This window comes from Prunus avium, chromosome 6, assembly GCF_965620075.1.
Source record: "Prunus avium chromosome 6, drPruAviu1.hap1.1, whole genome shotgun sequence".
Taxonomy (NCBI): Eukaryota; Viridiplantae; Streptophyta; class Magnoliopsida; order Rosales; family Rosaceae; genus Prunus; species Prunus avium.
Genome location: NC_142289.1, coordinates 9935894 through 9963626, shown reverse-complemented (window position 1 = coordinate 9963626; position 27733 = coordinate 9935894). Strand labels below are relative to the sequence as shown.

Below are 27733 nucleotides of genomic sequence, written 5' to 3'. Positions count from 1 at the left end.
ATTCCCTCTCTCCCTCCTTCCTCTCCTCTTCCCATTGCCAGCCAACGCTCCACCAGATTTCTGCCACTCTCCACTCCCTCCTCCTTGGTTTTGTGGTTAATTATAGCCATAGTCCGACCTTAAAAAGATATGGTAAGCATTGCATTACTCTTTACATGTGGATGAAATTTAGGTCATAAATACATTGCAAAGTAAAAATTCAACGAACCAACTAGCAAATGGTCCAGCGATACTTCTCATCTCAATATTAGAAGAGCACCCAAACTACCCCATTTTCTCCAAAGTGATCCAACGAAAAGATCAATGAATATATCCTCGTCTTATGACGTGAAGCACTAGACACCAGGCATCTGGCAACAAAACTAATTTGTTCCATAAGCCCAACAAAAACGGCCTAAGGTTCATAACAACCACGTTGGGTTTTTAGTTCTTTTCCCTGCCGTTCCAGCCACCACAATCATCCACCCACCCACAATAGAGTTTCATCATATCCAACATTAATCTCACAACACCATTTTAGCGTATACCGGTCACCCCAAACCACAACTTTGTCATTTTTATCATCAAGCTTGTCTTCTTTTTTCTCAATCCTTATCAACTCCATCTCCCTGGACCGATATTTTTTCACCACAACGCTACCACTTTCTGATACAAAGACCGTTCTTAAACCCCTAGGGCGCCCTGGTGGGCCGAAAATCTTGAACTTAAAGAGCTTAGTCCATGATTCACGCACGCCATATTCTTGTTAATTATGTAGTCAATTAATGTGTTAATTATGTAGTCAATTAATGTTTGGCACCTACTATGTTTGGCACCTACAATATTTGGGGGGCTTGACTAGGTTGGTTGCCTAACTTGGTTGGTTGCCTAACTTGGGGGGCTTGACTAATGTCTTAGGAATTTGTATATATATGTGTTGATTGTAAGTAATGAAACATAAGTGAAAATCAGAAAATATTCTACAACTCTCATTCTCTCTACACTTTCCACTCTCTACTCTCAATATTCTTTATGTTTTAGCATGGTATCAGAGCCTATGGCTAATCCTTAAGATCCTCTATCAAATTGAGAGTCGTTGGCGTTTTTTTCATGTTGCTGTAAATTCTCTTGTTTCTGTTAAATTTCCTCTCTTTATTTGTATGGGCAATAAGTCCCTTGGCCACGATGGCCTAATTTGTTTCCTATGGGCAGTACGTCTCTTGATCACCATGATCTTTTTCCTCCGTGAGCCTCGTCATCGCTCACCGAGCCATTTCCTTTCCTCCGCGAGCCTCGTCACCGCTCGCTGAGCCTTTTCCTACTCGGCCTTGTCTCTGTCCTGCCCAGCTACACTATTGCCGATGTTCCCTTTGCACAGCCACTCTGGTGTTTGCATCATCTCTTTGCTCTCTAACGAGCTCTCCTTTCAACTCTCTCTTTCCAACCCCTCTCATTGTTTAGCTCCCGTATAAGCTCTTCTCTGTGTTTGAGTTTCTCTCATTGGGATTTCTCTTCCCTATTTGCTCTTCTTTTCTTTATTGATTTTATTTGCTTTTGCCAACTTGTTGGCCCAAGGGTGTTTTATTTTCTTGTCTTATTTCTATCTTGTCTACCTTTTTTTTCCTTTCCAATTTGACTATTTCTCTCTCTCACGCCAACATCTTGTGTTTTCTTATTTATGGTTTCTTTTCTCACCACCTATCACATACTTCTTACTTTATTCCCCTTTATTTCCTTAAATTATTTCTTCCACTCTATTTCCATCCCATTTTTGTCTGATATATTTCTTCTCCCTTGTTGCCTTTCACTTTTCTCTGTGTTACCCACGGGTGTTTTCTCCTCATCTCTTCGTTCTCATGCACACCACATTTGTGCCTAATGTTTTGGTGGGTATCAAAGTTTTCTGTCTACCCATATATATATATATATGAAAATCTTTTCTTTGCTACCTCTTCTCTTTCACGCCAATAACTTGGCTTCCTTTTCCCTTTATTTTATTGGACTTGTTTTGCACCATATGCCTCTTCCGTTTCAACACCTCTTACACTTGTCCACATCACCTACCCTATCTATACAATATTCATCCCTTTCTCTCTATGTGTGCATACACGTCATCCACCTTCATTCATTTTTAATCCTTCTTTCTTTTTGGGTTGCAGACTCTTTTCCATCTTTTATTCCTTTTCTCCAGTTGTCGGATGCCCATCTCCATTCCACATTTCCTTGCATTTGTTTCTACCACGAGACTGGCATGTTTGAGTCTCTTTACTATTATTTCATTTTCTCTTCTTCCAAATCTCGACCCTCTACCAGTGTCAGATTTGAGGGGGAGATAGATGCAACTTTATTTGGGTGCTGCAACTTTATTGTCATTACCGGTGTTGCTTTCTCCAAATCTCGACTCTCATACGTCGTCGGATTTGAGGGGGAGTGACACTGCTGCTCATCTATTCCGCTGCCTGCAATTCAGTTACCTATCTGCCATGACTGATTCTTCTACATCTGAGCTTCAGTCAGCTTCTGTTTCTCAAGTGCCACTGCTCTTATGGTTCTGACAACCCCTTCTCTTCAGGGGGAGAGGAGGAATGAAGAGAAGTTGTGTCTGCAATAATGGAAGTATTTGTGACGTTGCTAGTATTGTTGTTGTTGCTTACTATATCCTTTGCTGCTGCCTTTTGTGTCCCTTTGCTGTTAACAGTATTGTTGCTCCTACCTGTTATGACTCTTGTTGGGGACAGTGTTGCTGGGGATAGTTATATTGCTCTTGCTGGTGCCAATGTCTTAGATTTCTCTCACTGGTGCCAGTGCCACTGATCATATGGCTCCATCGACCCCTTCTCTTCAGGGGGAGAGGGGGAGTGAAGAGAAGTTGCCTCTGCTGTTGCTACTGCCACAGTTGTTTGCCCTGCCTTGTCTTGCTGGTGCTAGTGTTGCTCTTGCTGCTGCCAGTGTTGTTGTCTCTTGTTGAGGACAATGTTGTTGTTGCTTCTACCGTGTTCTTGCCTTTACCGGTGTGTTTCCGATGTGGTTATGCCCGTTGACCTTACCTTTGCTCTTGACTTTCCGTACCTTGCCTTATCCTATTTTTTAGGGTTTGGTTGCCTTTGCCTTTGCTTGGGTTTGGTTTGCCTTGCCCTTGCCTTTGTCGTGCCTTACCTTATCTTTAAGGTTTTGTTGCCCTATCTGGGCTTTCTTTGCCATGCCTTGCCACCTTGCCTTTGCTTGGCCTTTATTTGCCTTACCTTGCCTTACCCTTTCTTTTTAGGGTTTGGTTTTACCTTGACGTGCCTTTCCCTATTTTAGGGTTTGGTTGTGTCCTTTGCCGTGTTCACAGGGTTTCTGTGTCCTTGCCGTGTTCACAGGGTTTCTGTGTCCTTTACCTTACCTTTGCTGTGTTCACAGGTTTTCTGTGTCCTTGCCGTGTTCACAGGGTTTCTGTGTCCTTACTGTGTTCTTTGCTTTGCCTTTGCCTTGTTCGCATGGTTTATGTGATCTACCGACCAACCGGCTGCACTTGGATTTGGTGTTGCCACCGACAGACCGAAATGATTAACTTCAATGTGGCCTTTGCTCCACGTGTGGCCCACCATGTAGTGGTCCCACGTGAGGGGGCATGTTGAAGTGGATCGACATTTTATTAAGAAGAAGCTTGATGCAGACATATTAATGAAGGAAGTCTCTTGTTATAGCTTTCCACAACTCTCTTGGCAAGTTGGGCATTGGTGATATCTATGCACCAACTTGAGGGGGAGTGTTAATTATGTAGTCAATTAATGTGTTAATTATGTAGTCAATTAATGTTTGGCACCTACTATGTTTGGCACCTACAATATTTGGGGGGCTTGACTAGGTTGGTTGCCTAACTTGGTTGGTTGCCTAACTTGGGGGGCTTGACTAATGTCTTAGGAATTTGTATATATATGTGTTGATTGTAAGTAATGAAACATAAGTGAAAATCAGAAAATATTCTACAACTCTCATTCTCTCTACACTTTCCACTCTCTACTCTCAATATTCTCTATGTTTTAGCAATTCTGTCATGACCCAGAAATCAATAGAGTCACAATCACAAGACTTGTGTTGTAATGCACACAGGCATCCTTTAAGAAGCCCTAGATATTGGAAAGGCATATCGTCAAGTTCGCGAGTAACAGGCAGAGGCACCTTCCGAAACTCCTCCTTGGCCAAATCAAAAGCAAACATATATAGTTGGTGACTCGGGAGCCAATGTAGTGCCTCATTTAAAAGAGTCCCATTATATTGCATGTCTATGGACTGATCATCAGGGCCCTTCATCCTCTTCCAAACGTTCGCTCTCAATGAGAAGATCGCAATAAAATCAGTGGCTACCACAAGTTTGTAGTCGTCAATAGCCGATACGTACCCGAAACCATGATAACAATAAGGCATTTTAACTCTTGGCCACAAACCAAAGGAACCTGTGTTAGATAATGTCTTGGACAAGCCGGTTGATGGGTTCCAGATATAAAACTTTTCGTAAACACCAATCGCGCATACCAAGCCGTTGCACGAGCCCAGTATCTTGGCACCATCGTCCAGCTTAAATGGGCTGACAAGCTTCCTCACTGAAGAATTTTCTCCAAACGACGGCGCTTCCAAGTCTAAGGATTCAAGTTGAGAGTCAGTTGAGAGGAGGAGTCTGCGGTTGAGGGTTTTCTGCTTGGACGCTAATTTAAAATGGGATTGCGCGAATTCTGGGTCAGAGATTACTAAAGAACGCCACCGTTTTGAAACACAACTGAATCGGATTAAAGATTTCACCGGCAGCCTCAAGAGAATATGCACAATAATATCATCAGGGAGGGTAGTATTCGCCATCGCCGTTGCTTACACTTTTTTATTAGCTTTTGTTGGAAGGAACCCTAGATTTATATAGATATCTATTTGGTGGATTTTGATAAGAACTTTGCCTCTATAGATCGGGAAATAGATATATAATCTCCTGATTAAGAAATATGTAGGATGCGAAAACAAAAATAAAGAAACTAGGTCAGACAAAGAATTCCATTTGCCTCTAGGATTAGTGGGAGTACTTTGTCCGTATATATGAAGCTTCTCTATTTCACTTCATATATGTAACAGAAACCGCATAAAAATAAGAGTTTATTTCACTTTAGTACCTGAATTCTCACCCTTAAGGAATGTTTGTCGAGTTCAATTTTCCTGTTACTAAAACCCCTGTGCCCCTGTTTCCTCCTTAGTTTTGTGACATGTGGCACACAACTTCACACCGATTTCACTCTGTTAACTCTTCAGGTCTTTAAAAAAAATTTAAAATATATTAAAATACATGTTTAACAAAATAAATTGAAGTAAAATAATAAAATCACAGTGCCCTCCCATCTAACTTCAACAACCACTCAGCACACGGCCACCAACTTATGGCAACCCCCTATCCTCCACAACCCAGCCAAGGCTCTCTTTCCCCTTGTTTCTCATCAAATTTCTAGCCCAACAGAACATTTTTATCTTCTTTGACTCAGATCCTCCATCAACCTTATGGATTGTTCTTCCTTGGAGGAAGCAATCATGGGAAATTCAAGGTCGCGACGGAGTAGCCACGGGAATGTCGAACTCGCGATGAAGCTTGCTAGCATCATCAAGGCAGAGGACATGTTGGTTCTGGATCTAGTGCGGCAGTGCGAAGAGAGAGAGAGAGGAGAAAGGGAGGGTGTGTGTGTTGAAATAAAGGGACCACAATAAGTGAAGGCATATATGGATCTAGATCTGTTGCATCGCAGGGTGTGTGGCGGAGAAGACGAAGGGACTGTGCTTGTGAATAAAATTATTTTAATTTTAATATTCTACTATTCTTTAATACGAATAACAATTAACAGAGTTAAATTAGTTATAAGTTATGTACCACATGTCACAAAATTAAGGAAGAAACAGGGGAACAGGGGTTTTGGTAACAAGAAAATTGGACTCATGTTTGTCTATGCACTCTCAATTTTAATAATTATGTACACTAATCTTTCTAATTTTTTGCAATTTGGTTTCAGCTGGAAAAATTTACGTTAATTGCCTACGTGGTTGGCCTGGGTCCCACCTATTTGCTTCTTTTGATGTAAGTTGAAGGGTATTTTTGGACAATTGGTGCCTTCCCGCCCAAACTTGCAAAAAATGTGTCATAATTTTTTAACAAAAGTACTTGGGGAAGACACCAATTGCTTGAAAATACCTTTCAACTAACATCGAAAGAAGCAAAACTATGGGACCCATGCCTGCCACATAGACAATTAACGGAGATTTTGACGGCCGATATCATATTGCAAAAAATTAAAAAGATCATGATTGTTAAAATTGAGAGTGCATGGACAAACATGCCTTAAGGGTGAGAATTCAGGGTACTAAATTGAAATTAACCCTAAAAATAAAGCCACTCACATGGCATGTTACGAATACAAGACCAAATGATACAATATTAAACTTATTAAAAAAGAAAAAGAGGAGGAAGCATTAAACTTTAACATTTAAACCTTTACAGAAGAACATTTACTCCTGCACCTGAGGTCTTCTCCCCTCCCTCAATATCGCATGTATAACAATTTCAACCATTGTCATTCCAATCTTGCACATTACATCTAATTAAACAAACGTGAACTGGTATAAAAGTTTGGTAAATGAGATGACTCAATCTACTTCAATGGAGAACACGACAGACACAAACCCAAACTAATAATACAGTTTAAAGAAAACACAACGATCCATCCTGAAGTTGGCACTGGAAAAGGCCAACAACTGCAACAGATTCGGAGGATAATCGACCAGAATTTGAGTTGCAAAGCTAGCTATCAGTCTTCACATGCACACAAGAAATAAACTGAGTTATAAGGAAACCAAAGTGTAGATAACTTTAATTTGTAATAAGACGAGAAAATGAGATCTGGGAATCAATATAGCATCAATTTTATTTGCTTATTTTTATCTCTCTATTCAGCCATTGCTAATGAACATGTTTCTAAAATGCGGAAAACGATTTTCTCTAAGTCATAATGAGCAGAACTTATATTGTTTTGTATCACTTCAAGTCACAAACTTTAACCTAGCTAGAAGAGAATATTAAATGGTGTTTTGTACATAAGTTAAAATGAGAGTACTCTGATTACTCACTCATCTGAACTGAAACAAATTTAATACCTATTGCATAATAACATCAGATAATTAGTAGTTGTTTGGAGTAATCTTGTGAGCTAATATATTAATGCTGTATGAAAACAATATGACGAGTAATAGAAATCATGAAAATAAAAAATAAAGCAGAAGATAAACATGTTCAACCTCTTCAGAATAAAAAGATAAAATCATCTTTAATATTTGATTTTATAAATACTGCATGTTTACTTATCAAGAAGGGGTATGAGAATTATTCCACTTTCTACTTCTCTTGTGTTTACTAGCTAGCTAACACATGAGTATTGAAATTATTTTCATTCATGACTTCCCCTCACACATAAGAAATCAAATATATGTTCCATATATAATATGTAATCTATAACTGAAAATCCAGGAACTAGATTGATTAGGGGTAGTAGTCGATCCCATTTTCATTCCTCTCTCCCTATTCCTAACTTTATGTTTCTTCGTCCAAAAAAAAATTATGTTCTCAATTACTTCCCCCATTCCTAATAGTTGATCACATTCTCATCTCTCCCCCATTCCTAACTTCCCCAATTCATAACTTCCCATTTCTAGGTTCTACGTCTTCTATGTGTTCTAACCAATCATGTATGAAGAGGCTAACTGAATTTGAATCATATTTCGAAATGGCCCCATACCATCCACATTGTGGATACATCTATTGTGTACATTTCTAGTTAGATTAACCCTCTAGTCTCTAGAAACCTCCAATAAACCATGGCACTGAATTATAATCCCATGAAATCTGACACTTTGTGTATGTGTCTTTGGCAATTTTTTCCAAAGACAACACTCATATGTTGTCCAAAAAAAAGCGTGAAGCATGCACATCAAAAGAAAATCATGTTTTGAGTTTCAAAGGCATTATCCAAAAATTAAATAATCAATAACAATGAATTAGCAGAACATAAACAAGTAACAATTTAAAATGCATATGAAGAGAAACAAAAACAAGAAGGTCAAAGATTCAAATGAAGAGTGACAAACCAGAATTTCGACACAGGCAAAGCAATCATGCCCCCTCTTCATTATTTTTGGTGGAAGCCCCCTCTTCATTGTTTTGGGTCGAATGCCGCCCTTCATTACCGCCTTGTGTTGGGTTTTCGTACTCAATAAGCGAAAGCAGGCTCTCATCATATTGCACCACTTCTTCCAAAACCTCCCCAGCTGGATATCGGCTACTGGTAACGACGACGTTTTCAAGCTTCTCAATCCTTATCAACTCAATTTTGTCATAGCATATCGCCACAACTGTGCCACTTTCAGTATGGAACACCGTCTTCAAACCCCTTAATGGATTAATATCAGGAAGACCGAGATCATCGGCAACACTATACTTAAATAGCTTAGTCCAAGATTCATGAACACCATATTCTTTCATCACACAGAAGTCGATATACATCTTATCCGCCGTCCTAAGCCACAGACAAAGGGATCCTCCCAGAAAAACCCCTATATGGATCCAATACCCCTGATCCATGTCCATCATCTCCAGGTCGGCGAGTTCTGCGTCCTCCTCCAATTCGCCCACCTCTTCGTCAGCCTCGTCAAAAGTAGGGAGTCAACATGTACCAAAATTCCTCCTTTGCCAAATCGAAAACCAGGATACGCTGTCTATGTTGTTCGTCCAATAGGTCGAGCCAATGGAGCGCCTCATTTGAAAGAGCCCCTTGTGTGTAGCCTGTCTTGAGGTAATAAGGGGGAGGGTCTTCAATCGCTGCCCAGGCGTTGCCTCTCAATGAGTAGACCAAGTACTCACCAATCACCTCATCGCCTTCTCGCTCATAACAAGCAACGAGAACTTTGTAGTCGTCAGTGGCCGAGACATAACCAAAACCATGGTTGGAAAATGTTAGTTCCCCTTGCGACAAAAAACCTGGAAAATGTAAGTTGTGGAGGAACCCAGTCGACGGGTTCCAAATAGACATATTTTCATAAGAACCCTGACATACAAAGACCAAACCATTGCACGATCCCAGAAAACGTAAATGTCCCGGTTCATTGAATGGGGAGCTCAACCTTCTAACCCCAGAATTGTCTCCAAACGACCTTGTTTCCAAGTCTATTGATTCGAGTCCGAAGGTCTGGGTGGAAACGAGGAGTCTGTGGCTGAGGGTTTGCTGCTCTCCCGCTAGTTTGTAGTGGGTTTTGGCAAACTCCGGATCGCGGATTATTGTCGAAAGCCACTGTTTTGAAACGCAGCTGAATCTGATTAAGGATTTTACTGGAAGCCTGTGGAGAATTCTGAGTGTCATTTCTTCAGGTATGTGTTGCTTGAACTTCTTAACCGGCATTGTCCTTAATTTTTTCTTTTGTTCCCCGAAGGCTGGAACCCTAGATTTGGAGAAAGCTGATATGGGGTGAGCGGATCTAGGGCTAGGTGGATTTTGACACAAACCTGCTTGATCTAGAGACACTAGAAGAAACAGATCTAACCATAAAAATCAACAAACATGTAAGATCTATAAACAAACATAAAGAAACTGATTTCCAGCAGCAGCTGAAAATTTAAACTTTACCTGTGATTAGGTAAGAGAGAGAGAGAGAGAGAGAGAGCAAAAAGAAATAGCAGGGCAAGATCGAGCTCGAAGAAGAGATGTCGAAGAGTGTAGAAGATTATGAAGATAAGCTCGAGTATACTGAGCCTGAAGAAGTTGGTAACGCTTTCGCTGACACACCAACCTCCCCTATTTTAACATTTATTTTTGGTACAGCGGGCATCTTTCCCTAATTTAACGTCTTGCAAAAGGATAAGGGTATGTGGTTTATATGGAAATGCAGAATAAGGTCTACCTGTGAGATCTCAATCCCAGACATCTCACAGACTGGTATTGTTCTTGGAATATGGATGTAATTTTTAAATGATGAAACAATTGCTATTTTTCCCGCTAAACCGGTTCCCGCGAGTGTTCCTTATATGCTCCGTTTTCGTTTTTTGCCGCGTAACAAATTCGCTATCAATACATACATTAATAATGCTAGGAACACTAAATTTGATTTTCAAATTATGTGACACGTGCCACCACGCCATTGAGATTTAAGTAATTAACCGAATCCAACTTGGATTACGATTTAAGTTGATTTCCTTTTAGAAGAAAACTAAAAAACTTAAAACTTTATTTATCACAAGCCCTACAATTAGCCCTAAACGATCAAGCTTGATGTTGTGCCATCCTTCCCAACATCACTCTGTGCATTTTCAGTTGTTAAATAAGTTATAATAGAACATATACAAGTTTTTTTTTTTTTTTTAAATACAAGCGATATTCTACTTTAATCTAATCTAAACTACGGGGATGAGAATTTGAACTCGGGTGTAGAGTCAGGAGCACAACCGCTATAGCCAACTTAGCTAAGCCCATGTCTGCTAATAGAACATATACAAGTTGACAATACTATTTGTTAATTCTAATAAAAATGTATTAATAGAAAGGACAAATATTAGAATTAATTGAGTTTGCTACGTAATTGTACAAATAAAATTTATGGTGTTTAAATTGTCCAGCAACATATATGCCAATGGATAATACCTAAGTAGATTGTCAATTAACTCAGTTTTTTGAGTTCAAAGCTCATTTCTTTACAGTTGATTGAAAAGAATAAATCTCTCCTTCTGTTGTGACTTTTTTAAGCACATGATTTTAACTGAGTTTCAAGTATGGTACTTAGTTCAGCTTTGGAACAATTCTATTAGTTATTCTGATTTAAATTATGTAGCGAGTAAATTTTAGATGAAATTCATTATCACAAGTGAGTTAATTTGAAACCCAAAAAATATATCTTGCTAGAGAATTAAGAACAATTTCAATAAATAAAAAAAATTTGCTATAGATTTAAAATATGAAATTCATTTGTTTCTTTTTCTTCTTTAAAATATTAATATATGTTGCTTAATTTAAATAATTATTATGAGGTTTTAAGTTGTGTATCAAATTGATGGCAATGCTTAGATATTTGTTTTGAGAAAAATATTGTGAGCAAAGGACATCCTTAAGCATAAAGCAATTAGTTAATTACTTGAACATCAAGATTTAATAGACATTGAATTGCAAAGAGGCTCTACTAGATGTTGACATTAAAGAATGATGCAAGACTAGCTCTATCATCACCACTTGGCTCTACTGATATTCACCCACTAGGCTCTACTAGATGTTGACATTCAAGGTATGACCAAAAAAAAAAAAAAGATGTTGACATTCAAGGCACTAAAAAATAAATTAAAATGTTTATGATTAAAATTAACATAAGATTGACAAAATACCAAGCGGTATATGCGAGTTAAGTCAGTTGACTACACCCGATTCCCGAATTTGATCCCCCTACACCGTACTAGTACATAGCTTAAAACATCACCTTGTAAAAAATAAAAGTAGATAAAAAAGACACAGAAACTAAACAGAAGCCCAAACAAAAGACATCGACCAAAATTATTTTTTAACCCATTTATTTGGCTTGCAGTCCTAAAGAGTGCTAAACATGGGAAGGAACTAGTCTTATAGTCGGCTTAGATGAACCAGCTTTCATGTGCCTTGCAAAACTTTCGCCACCTTTTGAAAACATGCATAGCCGAGAGAGACCTCTTTACAGGCAAAGCTCTCCATGCACTATATTTCAAGTCCCTCCTTCCTCCTTCCACATACCTTTCCAACCACTTCATCCTCCTTTACTCCAAATGTGGCCGTCTCTCCTCTGCTCGGAACGCCTTTGACCAGACCCAAGAACCCAATGTCTTCTCCTTCAATGCTATCGTCGCTGCGTATGCAAAAGAGTCCCATACCCACATTGCCCACCAAATGTTTGATAAAATTCCTCATCCGGACTTGGTCTCCTATAACACCCTCATTTCTGCTTATGCCGATCGCGGCGAGACTGAACCGGCGTTGAGTTTGTTTACTGGGATGAGAAACATGGATCTTGACATGGATGGGTTTACCATCTCTGCTGTGATCACGGGTTGTTGTGATGATATCGGTTTGATTAGGCAGTTGCATTCGGTGGCGGTGTCAGGTGGTTTTGATTCATATGTTTCGGTAAACAATGCCCTTGTAACATACTATAGTAAAAATGGGTTTTTGGAGGAGGCGAAGAGGGTGTTCTATGTCATGGGAGAGGTGAGAGATGAAGTGTCTTGGAATTCTATGATTGTGGCTTATGGCCAGCACCGCCAAGGGTTGAAAGCCCTGGCATTGTTTCAGGAAATGGTCAGGATGGGAGTTAAGGTCGACATGTTTACATTGGCAAGTGTTTTGACTGCATTTACGTGTGTGGAGGACTTGTTGGGTGGACTTCAGTTCCATGCTAAGTTGATCAAAACTGGTTTCCACCAGAATTCACATGTTGGGAGTGGCCTGATCGATTTATATTCCAAGTGTGCTGCTGATGGCATGTCAGATTGTAGGAAATTATTTGAAGAGATTCCTTATCCGGATTTGGTTCTTTGGAACACGATGATTTCTGGGTATTCTCAAAATGATGAGTTCTCTGAGGATGCTTTAGATTGTTTCCGTCAAATGCAACGTGTTGGTCACTGTGCTGATGATTGCAGCTTCGTCTGTGTGATTAGTGCATGCTCCAATTTGTCATCTCCCTCCCAGGGGAAGCAGATTCATGCCTTAGCAATCAAATCTGATATCCCTTCAAATAAAGTTTCAGTGAATAATGCTCTTGTTGCAATGTACTCCAAATGTGGGAATCTTCATGATGCAAGAAGGTTATTTGATAGGATGCCAGAGCATAATACTGTCTCTTTAAATTCGATGATTGCAGGTTATGCACAGCATGGGATCGGAGTGGAATCACTACGGCTTTTTGAACATATGCTTCAGATGGGTATTGTTCCTTCAAGTATAACCTTTATCTCTGTCCTTTCTGCTTGTGCTCACACTGGAAAAGTTGAGGAGGGTCAGAAGTATTTCAATATGATGAAGGAGAAGTTCAAGATTGAACCAGAAGCAGAGCATTATTCATGCATGATTGATCTTCTAGGTCGAGCAGGCAAACTGGATGATGCTGAAAGACTCATTGAGACAATGCCATTCAGCCCTGGCTCTGTTGGCTGGGCTACATTACTCGGTGCATGTAGAACACATGGAAATATTGAACTAGCAGTGAAGGCAGCCAATCAGTTTCTTCAACTGGATCCTTCAAATGCTGCTCCATATGTGATGCTGTCAAATATGTACGCTAGAGATGGAAAATGGGAAGAAGTAGCAACAATTAGAAAACTTATGCGAGATAGAGGAGTGAAGAAAAAACCAGGTTGTAGTTGGATTGAGGTGAATAAGAGGGTACACGTTTTCGTAGCTGAAGAAATTTCCCACCCGATGATTAAAGATATTCATGAATACTTGGAAGAGATGTCAAGGAAGATGAAGCGAGCGGGGTATGTGCCTGATTTAAGATGGACCTTTGTAAAGGACGATGAATCAGTGCAAGGAGAGAAGGAGATACGGTTGGGGCATCACAGTGAAAAGCTAGCTGTTGCGTTTGGGTTGATCTCGACCAGAGAGGGAGAGCCTATACTTGTGGTGAAGAACCTGAGGATTTGTGGGGATTGCCACAATGCAATCAAATTTATCTCTGCTATTGCTGGGAGGGAAATCACTGTGAGAGATGCCCACAGGTTTCATTGCTTTAAGGAAGGGCATTGTTCTTGTGGGGATTATTGGTGATATTTCTGCTAGTGAATTTCAGTTCTCTTTTCGCAGCAAATGAAGATCGGCTTCTACAAGCATGACATGAATGACTTTTCAAGGAAACCAAGCGATTAGCTTTTCAATGGAAGATGCATTAGATTCATGGCCCCGAGTCTCTAACCAGGCAAAAAACATCATCAAATTCCTACCTTGGGCCAAGTTTATAGGAATTGATTATTGATCCTGATTTTTGTGTAACACATCCCTAATTTTTACGAGATAAAAGTCAAAAGATAGAATCAGCTAGTTCATATTAGACTTCTGATCAAGAAACTTTAAAATGGATGTTCTTTTTCTTTTCATGCAGCTACAAAAACTCGATAACTTCTAATCATGCTCTGATAACATGGTCACAATTGATCTACCAGACTTAGGTTCATGTCTCCTCAGAACTCAAGGACACAGCACAACCTAATACCACAAATCCTGTTCAAGTACGGTCCTAACAAAATTGCTAGTGATGAGGCGGAGTCGAATGATTCAAAAAACAAAGGCAGTAGGAAAATCAATTCCTGGATGCAATCATTATAATCAAAAGGAATATAAATCAGTTTGAGGCGGAATACAAATCACCCTATACCAAAACAACCCAGTAGAGGTCTTGTTTTTAAATGACAGCTACAACAATCTTTTCCCTTTATCAGCCTTGTGGCATACCAAAACTTAATGAATAAAAGATGCTATGATTTTTATAATTAGTGATATGAGTTAAGGTGAAACACTTGACAGCTTGGCTGGTATGACTCCTTTGTTGTGACCTGCTCAAACTTCTTGATGGCAACTTCATTTTCTTCTAAGCTGGTCTGAACAAAGTAACGTATCCACCATGAGGAGCTCCGCATTTTGGCCTAAAGGAAACAACGATATCGTAGTCAGAAGGTCAACCAGGCAGATACAAACCAGATGATTATTATTAAAGCTTCTATAACTAAAACCAAATTTTAATAGAGTGATCATAGATGTTACATCTCCTTTCATTATTTCCAAGTTTAACATAAGGATCAGGACCCAGCTTTATATAGCCCCTTCATTTGTCAACAAATAACTTATGCACTTGGATATCATTTTGGTTGAAATTTGATCTCAAGCAAATGATAAGCATAAGGAGTAATGACCATCCAATTTACAGTACATATCATATCCAGATGGGTAAGAGTAGTAATCCAACAACTGCAAAGTAGCATGCTGACATCACATGGGCAGATCACTTACCGGGCGTCCAAATTTGGATAACTCAGAAACTTTAGCTCTCTGTTGACCAGGGAAACCTAAACATAAAAGTAAATAGCAGTGAAATTAGAAATGATTATTATTTATTACCAAAAGCAAAAGATCAAGAAAAAATTATTACTTTCTATGGGAATAAAGAACCTAAAAACATTAACGGTAAATAATTATGGTCAGAAAGACTTAGTATCAGGATATCTCCGGTCCAGTATCTTTAGTAAGAGATTTAAAGCCAAGGGCGGTATAAATTAATATATTGACTTAATCCACTTAGGATCAATGCAATTGACTGGGCTGTCTGTATGTATCTGCAAGGATTAAAATAGCTAAACATCTCTAAATTCATTTTAACCGGATGAATCAACCAAAAGAGAAGTACTAGAGTGCAATTAATTAATGTGAATCTTTTGATAACAGTGCAATTATCTCATATGAACTTCTAATCATTTCAGGAAAAGAATTTCTAGCAACAAACCCTGACACTGCACAAGCTATATGAACTTTATAGTAAAGTACCTGAAAAAATAACAAGACCATCGGAAGAAACCCTTGCCAATTCTGGAAGAGTCCTGTTCAGGTACTTTGGAGAGAGGTAATCTAATGCATCTGACACTATCACAAGAGAAAAAGACTTTGCTTTATAGGGTAGAGGGAACTTTATATCAGCCACACGCACAATGCCTTTGCGCACAAGACTCCTGCAATTCCTATCAGCATCCTCTATCTCATACGGTTCCACACCCCATGCTTCAATTTCGTCATCTTTTAACAATGCAGACACAACTGAGCAAGTATCAGGGCCAATATGCAAAACTTTGTGCATACTGCCACTATAAGCTTTCTTTAGGAAAGGTATTGCTCTCTGAACTTCTAGCGTGCATGAGAAATCGCCTAATTATAGAAGGAAATGGGCAAATGCTATTATTACAAGTATCTGAAGAATACTAATTGCTAACACTTGAACATGAACCTGACAAGACAAGCAGAAAAAGGCCCCAAACTCACCTTCAACTCTACTAACTACATTGGCACCCCCGCCGAAGACACCTGAATTTTTAAGAACAAACATTAATCGGCGCATACATGTGTAAGAATTCAAAGAATCAATGACCTCCGAAAAAGCATTGCCCAGCTAGCTCACCAAAATTAAAAAAATTTCCATATCAGTAAATGTAAATAGGGGCTGTTAATGCAAGCAATTAAAATACAAACCTAAGCCCTTATAAACATAGCCGACAATTAGGATCGCTCCCTGAGAATTTCAACCAGAAACCAACAAAACATAATTAGAAACTCATAATTTGTTATATTGTTTAAAATGATGTAGGAGCTACGCACTCACTCAGCAGCACAAACTGAATTGCACAGAATTGGCATACAAAGGAAATGAAATTTGAATCCAAGAAAACTCACCACAACTACAAGGCCAATGGATAGCAAAGGGGACGACTTGGATTTTGAATTGAAGGCTCCAGAAAACGGAAAGTTTCCATTACGGCGTGTGGATCCCACCGCCCTCCTTGACATGGCTGCTCTTTCTTCACAGGCAACGAATCCGAAAATACTGTACACTGCTTTCAGAAAACAAAATTTATAGATACGAATGAAAATCGGGCACAAACATATAGAAAATGAAGCTAGATCCATATACGGTTATGAATGCGGAACCAATTCGTTTGGTTCTCATTTTTCCCGCGAAACAAACAGAGTGCCAATAACAGAGCAATGTAAGAAACGAGCGAGAAATTCAATTGAGTTCGGGAGTTACCTTAGATCACCACAAAAGAGAGCACCACATTGAGGATTTGCTCAATGGCAATGCTTTTTGGATCTTAGATCTGTAAATTTTGATTTTTTTTTTTTTTTTTCTTTTGAAAAAAAAAAATTTCTCTTGGGTTTTCTTTCAGCTGAGAGAGAAAGAGAGAGAGTTGAAAATAGAGCGAAATCTAAAAGAGACCGACGGAGATATGAGATATGTCATATAGGCAAGTGCGTGCGAGTGTACGTTGTGTATGTATTTCCTTCTTCTCGTATATACGAATGGCTGTCGCACGCGGCATTGGCATCAAGTGTCGGCGGGATCTTGTGCTTGCAAATGGTACGGGGTATTTTGGACTTTTAGGCTCTTCATAACAGGCCTCGTTTTCCTTTTTCCAAACTCATAATGGATTCGTCTGGGCCAAGTTGCTTGGATGGAGCCCGGAATAATACCACTCTCATCATTTGGAGAAATACTTCCGTATCTCCGAAGAGGAGAGGGGCAATGAAACGGGAATAGAGAAGTTTTTGTTTCTCATTTAAATTACAAAAATGAAATAAAATTTCTCTTAGTCAAAACAAGAAATAGGCTTTGCAAAGAGGAAGAGGAATTAAATTTTAAACTTCCTTCAACATTGAGAAGAAAAATACCACTAAATTAAAAAAAATTAATGATCATCCTTATTTTGTGCTACTCTAAATATTCAAACGAGTGCTAGAACAATTCTAACAGGCGGATAAACGCTACGAAAAAACAACTTCTAATCGCACCAAGAATTGGATTTAAAGAAAAACACTAGAGACGCTAACTTATTAGGCCATCTTTCAAGATACAAATAGCTTTGAGAAACAAACCATTGTGACAGTGTTTCATTTGTTTTATACAATACTATCCCAGAGTCGGCACGTTTTGTTTTTTGGTTTTTATAATTAAGAAGTGGGTACAAGAGTTTTTGCTATAAAAATCATCCACCTAAGTACCACGGCCTAATCTTTTCCAAAAAGAGAAAACAGCCAACTCAAGGTGCTTGAATACCTTCAGAGTACTGTCTGAACATTTTGCCAGGCCAACACTGCTTTCGAAGAGCTCCTCTATAATTGTCGATGACCCTGGGAATTCCAACCATATATCCTATGGCGCTGCTCGATGACAGCATACATGAACAAAATGTATATTCACATTTATCATTGTTCAACTGCTACGCCAGCCTCCTCTGTCCGAGGAGGCCTCCATTTTCGATCAAATGGATCCCTTTCCACAACATTTGCCTTTGGGGCCTCCTTCAGCTTCTCATCAATGAGTTCCAACAACTCTTGCAACCCAACTCCCATTAAAGCAGATGTTCTAACATGTGGACCAGACTGAACTTGTAATTGCAACTGCTTTTCTGTTGTCCAGTCCTTTGGACACTCGCTTTGTTGGTCGTCTGTAGTCTTCAAGCCCGTACAGGACCCACCTTCACCCCAAGGATCTTCGACATCTTCTGATGCCAACCAACCGTCAGAGTAATCACCATCTTGGTCATCAATAGCTTCAAAAGCCTCATCGTTTTCGGCTCCTGATGAGAGCTCAGAATCCATATCATCTCTTTCTCCTGAGAAACTGCTAGCCTCACCATCTGCAATGTCATCGACACACTCATCAAAATCCATGCCCTCCTCCTGATAGTCAATCTGTGGAATTCCAAAGGATATGGATAACTGCATTAGCTTTCTATTTAATTTTCATTCTATTTAAGGTAGTGTACAAGTGCAGAGACTAGCAATACCTTATTCCAAACTTCAATCATGTTTTCAAGTTTTTCCTTTGATACACCGATTTGATCAAGAACTTGGAATACAGTCGACCGGTGCTCATTTAGATTGGGAGCAGTACAATCCAACACATGCTGCAAGGTACAGAAACATCTATTAGATTGTCATGTTGGGAGCCACTTTGAATGTTAGTTCAAATCCCACACCAGAAATATTAATCTCTCTGCTACTGTGTTTTATATATTCTATGTCATATCATACCACATGATGTGGGATACCAAACAGAAGCCCAGAGATATATCAATAGCAGGAACTTAATTTTATCGCATTGTATTGCGTATCAACAAATCTAGTTCAAATGTACATGTGGAAAAACCTGAAATAGACCCTGGTTCCCAAATGAAAGCATAAGAAATTAGTCATACCACAAGGAGATCAGCTTCCACAACTTCTTCTAGAGTTGCATGAAATGCTTCCACTAACTACAAAAGTAGATTGTATAAGTGATGAATGGGATTAGTGGTAAGACAGAAAATGAAAGAAAGTAGTTTAAACATGCTTTCCATATACCTGCACTGGCAAATCTGATATAAATCCTACTGTGTCACTTACAAGCACTTTCTTCCTGAACATTAAATACTCACAATTAGTGCAAAACAAGATCCAGAAACTCATCCAAGCAACAACTTATCATCAAAATTCCAAAATACAATTAACGAGCAAAACAGTTATCATTTATGGTCATATACCCTGAAGGAAGAAAAACACTCCTCAATTTAGGATCAACCGTAGCGAACAATCTGCAAAAATAGTACAACATCATCAATCTGTTAAAAGCCAAGATCAAGGGTTAAATAACATATGGTTTATAGATCAAAATAACATGTTGTATGAGTGGAATATATTACCGAGAATCACTGTAAAGATCGCTATTTGAGAGGGCACTAACTAATGTAGATTTCCCCTATCACAAGAAGTGAGGAATTAAATGTTTGGACAATTTTGTGTAAAAATAACAAAAAGAAAATATAATATATTAGACCACATACAGCATTTGTATACCCAACAACAGCAACAGTAGGTAAACCTTGACCATAAGAGCCTCCACGATTCTTCCGACCAGCACGTTGCACAGCTCGAGTTCGTCGAACCTCTTGAATTTGCAGTAACAGACTACTCCTCCGTTCTGAAATTCTGAGATTATAGTGCTATTAAGTGGATGCACATATGCAAGAATAGATATACCATAAACCACAGAGAGTTAACCAAGTATTTTATGTCATCAATTATATTGTAACAATAGACTCCTAGCTCAATACGACTCCAGTTAATGCTTGTATTTACTCAACTTTGAACAATAACCTTTAAAAAAAGTAAAAGAATGAAACAAGTAAAAAGGAAAAACGTAAGACAGAAACTCTTATTAGTAGTTAGTCTGGTGGTTGATACAAGAAAAACACCATTTAGAAATGAAATGTCTGAAATATCAATTGACACAATATTTTAGTAGGAGAAACTTGTCATCTGCAGTTATGAAAAACTAGTACGTTTGTTTCATAAGGTCAAAGAAACAGCCACTTGCAGTCAAGGGCCCGTTAAAACTAGAGCACGAGATATAAATATTAACATAAGATATGAGAATCATGGAAATGAACCTTCGTCGTTGAAGCTGAAGTTCAGTTTCTCCTGCACCACTAATGAAGCCACGTCCCCCACTTCCTCTCCTGCAATTAACACCCCATTTAGACAAAATCTTCTCTAAGTACGCATGACCAAAATACTTAGTAAAATCTCAGCTGCATTTAAGTTTTCAGAATTAGACAATACATTACCCTCGGGCACTAACAACTTCAGCTTCTCCATCCGTTCCAAAAGTTGAGCGTCCACTTTTGCCACGCAGTCGTACAAGTCTTGTTTTCTTATACATTAGAGCTGCTAATTCAGCCTGTAAAAATCAAAAGGGGGCCATAAATGATCCTTCAAAGCTCTTCACTAAAATACAAACTCCTTAACCAAAGATACACTAATACCTGCAGCTTGCCCTCCTTTGTGCAGGCATGAGCATTGAATATCTCTATTATAAGACCCACACGGTCCAAGACTGGTTTACCCAAAATTTGCTGCCACACGAAACAGAAATATAAAAATCATTACCATTTTTTAGTTTTCTACATATAAACGTTAGTGTGGGACAGATGAGCTCTAATATTCTAAGGCACAAAAAAAAAACGAAGAAAAACTGCATACGCAGAATTACTTGCCTCCAAATTCCTCTGCTGAATCCCCGACAGAATTGTATTCACAAATATAGCATCCACTTCACCCTGTTAAAATTTAGACAAATTTTGAAACACAAAACAGAAAAAGAAAAAAAAAAAAAAAAAACCAACAACAACAGCAAAAGAAAGCCTCTTTCCTTTTCTTCCAGTGCATTTAGATGGCATTTAACAACTTCCAAAGTCCCTTTTCCAAAATATGTATCTGCACAATGCAAAATTGTGATTATTTTCATACGCGGACCCAGTTTAAGTGAAAATCGCATAACTTAATTAAATGGGGTTAAAGTTTACTTCAAAAGAATTGAAGATAATATTGACAATTAAAGAACCGACCTGCTCGAGTTTGGTGTCTAACAATTGGGTTTTGAACAACAATGTGGGGAGGTATTTCCTTATCGAAAAAATCGACATCGAAGTACCCATCTCGCTGTTCTTCAAGAGAGTTGGCGAGGCAGAGAGCCTCGTTGAGCTTGGCCTGCAAGTAGTTATCGGGGCGAAGACGAGGCTGGACCACGAAGAGCTTGGGAGGGACTGTTGGGTCCCTGTTGAAAACCGACGCGACGTCGTTTTTGTCCTCCTTTTCTTGCTTCGATGATGTCGAGTAAAAAGAGTAGGAAATCAAAATTGAAGGGTTTGAAGGTGGAGATGGGGTTTGGCTTGGGTTTGAACACAAATGGGTGCGGGTTTGGGAGAAGGACCTCAGAGTACTCCGTGAGAGAGAAATGGTTCTCAGCATTTGAACAGTTCGTGTGAATTTTCCTTCTTCTTCGTTGTAAACAGGTGTGCTTGATTTGCTAATGTGAGCTAGAGGAAGACGGTGAGTTGGGCCTATCAATGTAAGCTTTTCATTTGGGCCAAGAGAAACCAAATACAGTTGACCAAAAAAAAAAACAGAGAAACCAAATACCAAAGGAAGTTGGGGTTTTTTTTTTTTTTTTTTTTTGTCTGAACCACGAGGTGGTCCTGGATGGGCCCCAACTATGGGTGGCACCTTTAAGCCTTAACCAAAACCCAAACTAATCCCCACTCACACCGGGTCGGCCTGTAAGGGGTAAAGTATTTGCCAAAGTGGTGACTCCATACGAGAGCGGGGATTGAACCTCTGACCTCTCTTAAGGAATGAGAGTGCCGAACCACTCATACCAACTACCTTGGTTGAAGTTGGGGTTATCAATGTTATAGAAATATTTTTTTTCTATGAAAGTTGTTCTTTTCAAATGGTTTTTTTTTTTTTCTTTTGTCAACTTCTATTAATATGATATGAGATTCTAATTTTTGCTCATATATTTTAATGGTTTTTTTAAAAGAAACTTGAAGTTTCTATAATCAAATAATAGGGGTGTGCAAGATTCAATCCAATCTGTCCAAATCGACCGATTCAATCCAATTTTAATCAGTTTTGATTATTTGGTGGATTGGATTGGATCCTTAATTTCCAAAACCGACATTATTGGATCTGATGATGGATTTTCTTGTGAGGATCCAATTCAGTCTAGTTAGTTTCATGCTTATTTTGCTCATTAGGTAATTTTCATTAAGAAAGGTATAGATATTTTAAGTAATTTGATGGAGTTATGTTTAATGTATTATAAAATCAAAATAATTTTCTCTAGCATTTCATTTATGATTTATATTCACGTCTATTAAATTTTTTAATTATATTAAACTTGAAGATAGATGTTTCATATTTCATTATTATTTTTTTCCACTATGAAAACTAATCATCCAATTCAATATCAATTGAATCGGATTAGATTTTAACTTCTGATGTGATCGGATCGGATTGAAAAATGGATAATCTAATCTATATTGGATCGAATGCAAATTGGTAAAAAAATTTATTAGTTTCGAACTGATGTACACCCCTATCAAATAAGTACAATGTAGATGTTGCTTAAGTCAAATTGCTAGAACAGTGTGTTCGTTCTCTTACACCCAACTTTGAAACCTCCTCCTCTTTGTATTTACACCCAACTTAAAACCTCAGTAATTCATAATATCGTCTTAAAATTGATATAAACATAATTCAAATGAGCACTTAAGCTCATAAGAGTGTTCATTATAAGCACATCAAATTATCAAACATTCAAGTGTATTCAGTGAAATACACTTGAAATTGATTTCTAAAAAGTATTTTTATAACCCATAAGTACTTGTAAATTATTTTTTTAATAACCAAATGCACTTTATAAGTATCTGAAATGACAATGCTAAAAGTACTAGACACTAGTATTATATTACTATAACATCCACAAGTCAATCCAAATAAATATTGTCTTCTCCCCATACCCATAGATGGCGAAAGCCAACATATAAATACAAAGTGCAATTCCTCCACCTTGCATATCTCTTGCCTTCGACTACATGGCAGGCCTATTTACCTCAGTAGCAGCACTGCCAGATGTCAAATTAATGTATATTAGTTGAAAAAGCAAAAAAAATGTGTACTTATAGTACGGAAAATCCTAACAAATATTTAGTACCCAAAAGAAAATTCTAATTAATTGTTGAAGATTTCGTGGGTGAATAATTGCTATTTTTTTCATCTCAACATGCATATCTTTCCAAAAACCGACACAAGAGCAGAGCAGATTCGATGGACTCAATCCAAAATGTCAGCCAAATAATTGTTTTACAAAGCAGTCAAACTTTCTTTTATCCATCTATAAAAGATTATGAATTTCATCATCTTCTTTTGCCATTGTCATTGTTGCAAATCTGCTAAGCTTGCTTTGCAGTTTTATATGCAATATGGAGTCGCTTATATCAACAATATTTGCTCTCTTCTTTTTATTGGGTGCATCATATGCACTTTCAAGAACCATCATAGTTGATAAGAATGGTCAAGGAAAATTTAGAACAGTGCAGCAAGCCATTGATTCCGTACCAGAAAATAACTCAATGTGGACACGAATTCTTATTAAGCATGGTGTCTACAAGTAAGTAATACTTTTTCAAATTAGGTTTTATTTTCCAAGTTGTGTTATGGATTCCAATCCCTAATATGCTCTCTTTTACATCTATCTAGGGAAAAAGTTGTGATCCCTAAGGAGAAACGATATATTATTCTTGAAGGAGAGGCTAACCAGCTTACCTCGATTGAATTTGGGGAAGGTGGCAATGTTGTTGAAAGCCCTACATTTAAACTATTTGCAGATAATTTTGTGGCTCGGAATATAATATTTAAGGTTAAGCGTCTCTCCTAAACCTTATCCTTTTCCATATTTTTCTAATACACAAATGCCCGTTTTCGTATTAGTAAATTAATATAACATTAATCACTTGTTTTCGATCATTGTAAAATGTGATCTCATTTTCAATTCGTTCATATATTCGTGTATACATAATATGTTTTGAAATCACTCTCCTGATATTTATCCTCGAATTCATATTTTGGGTTTCTTACAGAATACATACAACAATGATCTTATCAAACTTGATGACAATGGGAAGAAAACTACTTGGGCTCCTGCGGCTTTTATTGGTGGAGACAAAGCAAGTTTTCGTAACTGTGGTTTCATTGGCGTGCAAGATACATTGAGTGATGCCATAGGCCGGCACTATTTCTATAATTGCACTGTTGTTGGAGCTATAGACTTTATTTTCAGCAATGGACAGTCAATTTATGAGGTTAAAAAATCCTTACCTTTTTCTCCTATTCCTTTAGACAACCCTAATTTAGATAAAAATTAGTTCAAAAATTTCTTCTATGAAAAACTAAACACACATATTCAACTGCATGCATTTACATTGGATCAAATTGTTTGCAGAAATGCCTGATAAAGTCAATTTCAGACAGAATAGGCCTACCTGGTTATATTACAGCCCAAGGTCGTAATGACCCAAAAGACACTTCTGGTTTCGTATTCAAAGATTGCCATGTATCAGGCACAGGCCATACTTTGCTAGGAAGACCATACAGACCTTATGCAAGAGTATTGTTTGTCTCCACATTTATGGAAAATGTTATTTCCCCAGAGGGCTGGACCTCAGCATGGCATGCTGGTTCTGAGTAAGTTTTTTTCTTCTTTTTTTTTGTCCTCTGTGATATTTTGTTCATGAGAAAGAGAATATTAAAATTATATGCAAGACTAAAACTTTAATTCTTGCTTCTTCTTTTTTTCACATTTTAACAGGAACAAAATCACATTCTCGGAGGTGAATTGCACAGGGCCTGGGGCAGATGTTTCCCGTCGTGTCTCATGGGCGAAGAAGTTAACAGATGAACAAGTAGCATTTTTAACAAATACAGCTTCTTTCCTAGACCAAGATGGATGGTTGGCAAAACAACCGAATTAAGCCCTTATAATTAATCCCTTATTAAGCAAACTAATTTCACCCAAAAGGTCATCATTTTATCAATAATATTCATTAATATGTTTCAGTCTGATATATATAAATGTATTAGGTGTAATATGAATGGAATAAAGTTGGTGTATGGTATGTTAAGTCAACATATTTCCTTTTTGCATGTATATTATTGTGACCGAATTCACAAATGATATCCATGTAATTTAGTCATCAGATTTCCACTGATCAGGTTTTCACACTCTTCTAATTTTGATAAATATTCCCCGTAGTTGTCTCAAAATGTGCACTTTAAACTTTTGTGCAAAACCCATCCGGAAAAATACAGAGAAGAGCAAGCAAGTGTAAACAAAACGTCACACGTTAATGAACTAATCGAGCGCATCTTTCCAAAACCAGACGCAGAGTAATGTGCTCGATTCAATTTGCCAAACAAAATTGTTGTCCCCAGCACTCAAACTCTTTAATCTCTGTCTATATAAGATGAACGAATTGTGTTCTAATTAACTTTGCCAAGAAAATAGTGCTTTGGATGCACAGCAAATATGTCAACAATACTTGCTCTCCTCCTAGTTTTCTTGAGTGCTTTGAATGCACAACCCGACGTTTCAAGAACCATCCTAGTTGATAAGAGAGGTGGAGGGAATTTTACAACACTGAAACAAGCCATCGACTCTATCCCATCAAACAACTTATTGTGGACCCGCATCTTCCTTAACCACGGTGTTTATGTGTAAGAACTAAGTTCCATATTATTTTTTCTTGCTTTGTTTGACTTGTTAGCCTTTTCAATGAATCTTCCCTTTAGTTTAGACCCAAAATAAATAAATAAACAGTTCCTTATTTTTTATTAGTTTTTTATTTTCGCCTTGTACGATAAATTTGAAACCTAACAAATATACGATATTTTTCATATGCAGTGAAAAAATTGTGATCCCTAAAGACAAACCCTACATAATTCTTCAAGGAGACCTTAAATATCCTAGCGTGGTTGAATATGGAGATGGTGGCAACGTTGTGGAAAGTCCTACATTCAAATTGGAAGCAGATAATTTTGTGGCTCGGAATATAGTTTTCAAGGTTAGCCTAAATATAATTTTTTCTACCATACGCTTATAATATTTATAACTTTATTAATATAATCTTTTGTACTCAAAAAAAAATTGAGCAATGGTCACCTTTTTATTAATAGTCACATTTTTCTGTGTCTAAGGGTAGTAGAGTTGGCGATCCTCCATTTGGATGAAGGAATTGAAAACAAAACCTTGGGAGGATTTGGGTACTTACTAATTAGGATGAGATGATAGAGGAAGGAAGAGAACTGAAATGATGAATGAGTACATTAAGAAGAGCTCATTATAACCATCCCCTTATAAAATAGAAAAATTCCAATATCATATCAGCTTTTCAATAAATTATGTTTGTGTTTATCCTTAAACTGGTAAATAATTTTGGTTCTAATGATGACAGAATACATATAACCGTCCCAATAATGGAAAGAAAATTATTCAGGCACCTGCGGCTTCGCTTACGGGCGACAAAGCAAGCTTTTATCATTGTACCTTCATTAGTGTGCAAGACACATTACATGATGGTCTTGGTCGTCACTATTTCAATGACTGCTTTGTCGAAGGTGCCATAGACTTTATTTGGGGCAACGGCCAGTCTATTTACGAGGTTAAAAATTCCTACCCTTTTTCATAATTAATCCTTTAGTTTTTCATACCACTTACGAACATTTTCTAAACCTACTTGTATTTACATTCTGTTCTTTTTGCAGAAATGCAAGATAATATCTGTAACAGACAGAATAGGCCTAGCTGGTTTTATCACAGCGCAGGGTCGAAATGCCGCAAATGAACCTACTGGTTATGTATTCAATGATTGCCATGTAAATGGAACAGGCCCTATATTTTTAGGAAGACCATACAGAAATTACTCAAGAGTGGTGTTCGCCTCCACGTACATGGAAAATATTATTACGCCGGAGGGTTGGTCCGAGTGGCTAACTGGTCCTCTGTAGGTTTTTTTTTTTTTTTTTTTCATGTTTGAAGAGGATATTAAAACTATATGAAAGTGATTACACTTTATTTAATTCTTTCTTTTAAACACTATTTTACAGGAATTTAACCACATTCTCAGAAGTGAATTGCAAAGGACCTGGAGCAGACATGTCGCGTCGTGTATCATGGGAGAAGAAATTATCGAATGAGGAAGTGGCATACTTAACAAAAACAGCGTCTTTCATAGACAAAGAGGGATGGTTGGAAAAGCAACCGAAATAAGGCCTTTGTATAACCCCTTGAGCAAGCTAAAACAATAGAGGCCACTTACTAATAATGATCAATCCAATTTTATTGGGTGTAAAATTTCTTGTCAATGGAATTAGGGGTGTAAGTTGGATTGGAAAATCCGATTCCGACCGATTCCGGTCCGAATATTTCCAAAAAAATCCGACTCCGATAAATCCGATATCCGAAAATGCCGAATCCGATATTTCCGATAAATGCCGAAAATTCCGCAATTCCGATCCGAAAAATTCCGAAGTTCTCCAAACCCATTCCGATCCGA

At 38.0% G+C, this 27733-nt stretch overlaps 7 protein-coding genes across 7 annotated transcripts; 3 read left to right on the top strand and 4 right to left on the bottom strand.

Annotated features, from left to right (window-relative positions):
- Positions 1–457: 457 nt before the first annotated feature.
- On the bottom strand, positions 458–4818 carry LOC110745923 (F-box/kelch-repeat protein At3g06240-like). Its single transcript, XM_088254539.1, has 2 exons — positions 4017–4818; positions 458–744 (listed from the first exon to the last, which is right to left on the bottom strand). Exons 1-2 carry the CDS (start codon positions 4816–4818, stop codon positions 458–460), a joined length of 1089 nt encoding a protein of 362 aa, XP_088110665.1.
- Positions 4819–8152: 3334 nt separating this feature from the next.
- Positions 8153–9434, bottom strand: LOC110745924 (F-box protein CPR1-like). The gene is made up of 2 exons (XM_088254538.1): positions 8713–9434; positions 8153–8555 (listed from the first exon to the last, which is right to left on the bottom strand). The coding sequence occupies exons 1-2, from the start codon at positions 9432–9434 to the stop codon at positions 8153–8155; spliced, it is 1125 nt and encodes a 374-aa protein (XP_088110664.1).
- A 1991-nt stretch (positions 9435–11425) lies between these two features.
- On the top strand, positions 11426–14315 carry LOC110745922 (Pentatricopeptide repeat (PPR) superfamily protein). The gene has a single exon (XM_021946079.2). It carries the CDS (start codon positions 11649–11651, stop codon positions 13809–13811), a length of 2163 nt encoding a protein of 720 aa, XP_021801771.2. The 5' UTR covers positions 11426–11648; the 3' UTR covers positions 13812–14315.
- A 17-nt stretch (positions 14316–14332) lies between these two features.
- Positions 14333–17066, bottom strand: LOC110745927 (putative pectin methylesterase CGR2). The gene is made up of 7 exons (XM_088254490.1): positions 16831–17066; positions 16476–16633; positions 16275–16314; positions 16068–16109; positions 15579–15953; positions 15048–15103; positions 14333–14683 (listed from the first exon to the last, which is right to left on the bottom strand). Exons 2-7 carry the CDS (start codon positions 16587–16589, stop codon positions 14531–14533), a joined length of 780 nt encoding a protein of 259 aa, XP_088110616.1. The 5' UTR covers positions 16590–16633; positions 16831–17066; the 3' UTR covers positions 14333–14530.
- A 536-nt stretch (positions 17067–17602) lies between these two features.
- LOC110745925 (GTP-binding protein, HflX) lies at positions 17603–21658 on the bottom strand. Its single transcript, XM_088254489.1, has 13 exons — positions 21188–21658; positions 20994–21056; positions 20837–20901; positions 20606–20695; positions 20408–20520; positions 20231–20299; positions 19625–19769; positions 19484–19539; positions 19325–19375; positions 19146–19200; positions 19001–19057; positions 18590–18709; positions 17603–18494 (listed from the first exon to the last, which is right to left on the bottom strand). Exons 1-13 carry the CDS (start codon positions 21588–21590, stop codon positions 18006–18008), a joined length of 1776 nt encoding a protein of 591 aa, XP_088110615.1. The 5' UTR covers positions 21591–21658; the 3' UTR covers positions 17603–18005.
- A 1947-nt stretch (positions 21659–23605) lies between these two features.
- LOC148293616 (putative pectinesterase 29) lies at positions 23606–25153 on the top strand. The gene is made up of 5 exons (XM_088254537.1): positions 23606–23793; positions 23883–24042; positions 24263–24484; positions 24625–24866; positions 24991–25153. Exons 1-5 carry the CDS (start codon positions 23606–23608, stop codon positions 25151–25153), a joined length of 975 nt encoding a protein of 324 aa, XP_088110663.1.
- A 530-nt stretch (positions 25154–25683) lies between these two features.
- Positions 25684–27733, top strand: LOC110745826 (putative pectinesterase 29). The gene is made up of 5 exons (XM_088255797.1): positions 25684–25895; positions 26083–26242; positions 26633–26839; positions 26943–27181; positions 27285–27733. The coding sequence occupies exons 1-5, from the start codon at positions 25708–25710 to the stop codon at positions 27445–27447; spliced, it is 957 nt and encodes a 318-aa protein (XP_088111923.1). The 5' UTR covers positions 25684–25707; the 3' UTR covers positions 27448–27733.

What these genes read in the sequence shown, in the direction of transcription:
- LOC110745925 (XM_088254489.1), bottom strand. Translation starts at nt 21,590, where the DNA reads ATGCTGAGAACCATTTCTCTCTCACGGAGTACTCTGAGGTCCTTCTCC. An exon ending in TAGACACCAAACTCGAGCAG is followed by an intron (nt 21,057 to 21,187) that starts GTCGGTTCTTTA and finishes TGCATTGTGCAG; the next exon opens with ATACATATTTTGGAAAAGGG. An exon ending in TGATTGAAGTTTGGAATAAG is followed by an intron (nt 18,495 to 18,589) that starts GTATTGCTAGTC and finishes GGAATTCCACAG; the next exon opens with ATTGACTATCAGGAGGAGGG.
- LOC110745826 (XM_088255797.1), top strand. Translation starts at nt 25,708, where the DNA reads ATGTCAACAATACTTGCTCTCCTCCTAGTTTTCTTGAGTGCTTTGAAT. An exon ending in CTTAACCACGGTGTTTATGT is followed by an intron (nt 25,896 to 26,082) that starts GTAAGAACTAAG and finishes TTTCATATGCAG; the next exon opens with TGAAAAAATTGTGATCCCTA. An exon ending in GAGTGGCTAACTGGTCCTCT is followed by an intron (nt 27,182 to 27,284) that starts GTAGGTTTTTTT and finishes ACTATTTTACAG; the next exon opens with GAATTTAACCACATTCTCAG.
- LOC148293616 (XM_088254537.1), top strand. Translation starts at nt 23,606, where the DNA reads ATGGAGTCGCTTATATCAACAATATTTGCTCTCTTCTTTTTATTGGGT. An exon ending in ATTAAGCATGGTGTCTACAA is followed by an intron (nt 23,794 to 23,882) that starts GTAAGTAATACT and finishes ACATCTATCTAG; the next exon opens with GGAAAAAGTTGTGATCCCTA. An exon ending in GCATGGCATGCTGGTTCTGA is followed by an intron (nt 24,867 to 24,990) that starts GTAAGTTTTTTT and finishes ACATTTTAACAG; the next exon opens with GAACAAAATCACATTCTCGG.
- LOC110745927 (XM_088254490.1), bottom strand. Translation starts at nt 16,589, where the DNA reads ATGTCAAGGAGGGCGGTGGGATCCACACGCCGTAATGGAAACTTTCCG. An exon ending in TGGTCTTGTTATTTTTTCAG is followed by an intron (nt 15,104 to 15,578) that starts GTACTTTACTAT and finishes TTTTATGTTTAG; the next exon opens with GTTTCCCTGGTCAACAGAGA. An exon ending in TATCCAAATTTGGACGCCCG is followed by an intron (nt 14,684 to 15,047) that starts GTAAGTGATCTG and finishes TGTTTCCTTTAG; the next exon opens with GCCAAAATGCGGAGCTCCTC.
- LOC110745922 (XM_021946079.2), top strand. Translation starts at nt 11,649, where the DNA reads ATGAACCAGCTTTCATGTGCCTTGCAAAACTTTCGCCACCTTTTGAAA.
- LOC110745924 (XM_088254538.1), bottom strand. Translation starts at nt 9,434, where the DNA reads ATGCCGGTTAAGAAGTTCAAGCAACACATACCTGAAGAAATGACACTC. An exon ending in TTGGCAAAGGAGGAATTTTG is followed by an intron (nt 8,556 to 8,712) that starts GTACATGTTGAC and finishes TCTGTGGCTTAG; the next exon opens with GACGGCGGATAAGATGTATA.
- LOC110745923 (XM_088254539.1), bottom strand. Translation starts at nt 4,818, where the DNA reads ATGGCGAATACTACCCTCCCTGATGATATTATTGTGCATATTCTCTTG. An exon ending in TATTGATTTCTGGGTCATGA is followed by an intron (nt 745 to 4,016) that starts CAGAATTGCTAA and finishes TACATAATTAAC; the next exon opens with AAGAATATGGCGTGCGTGAA.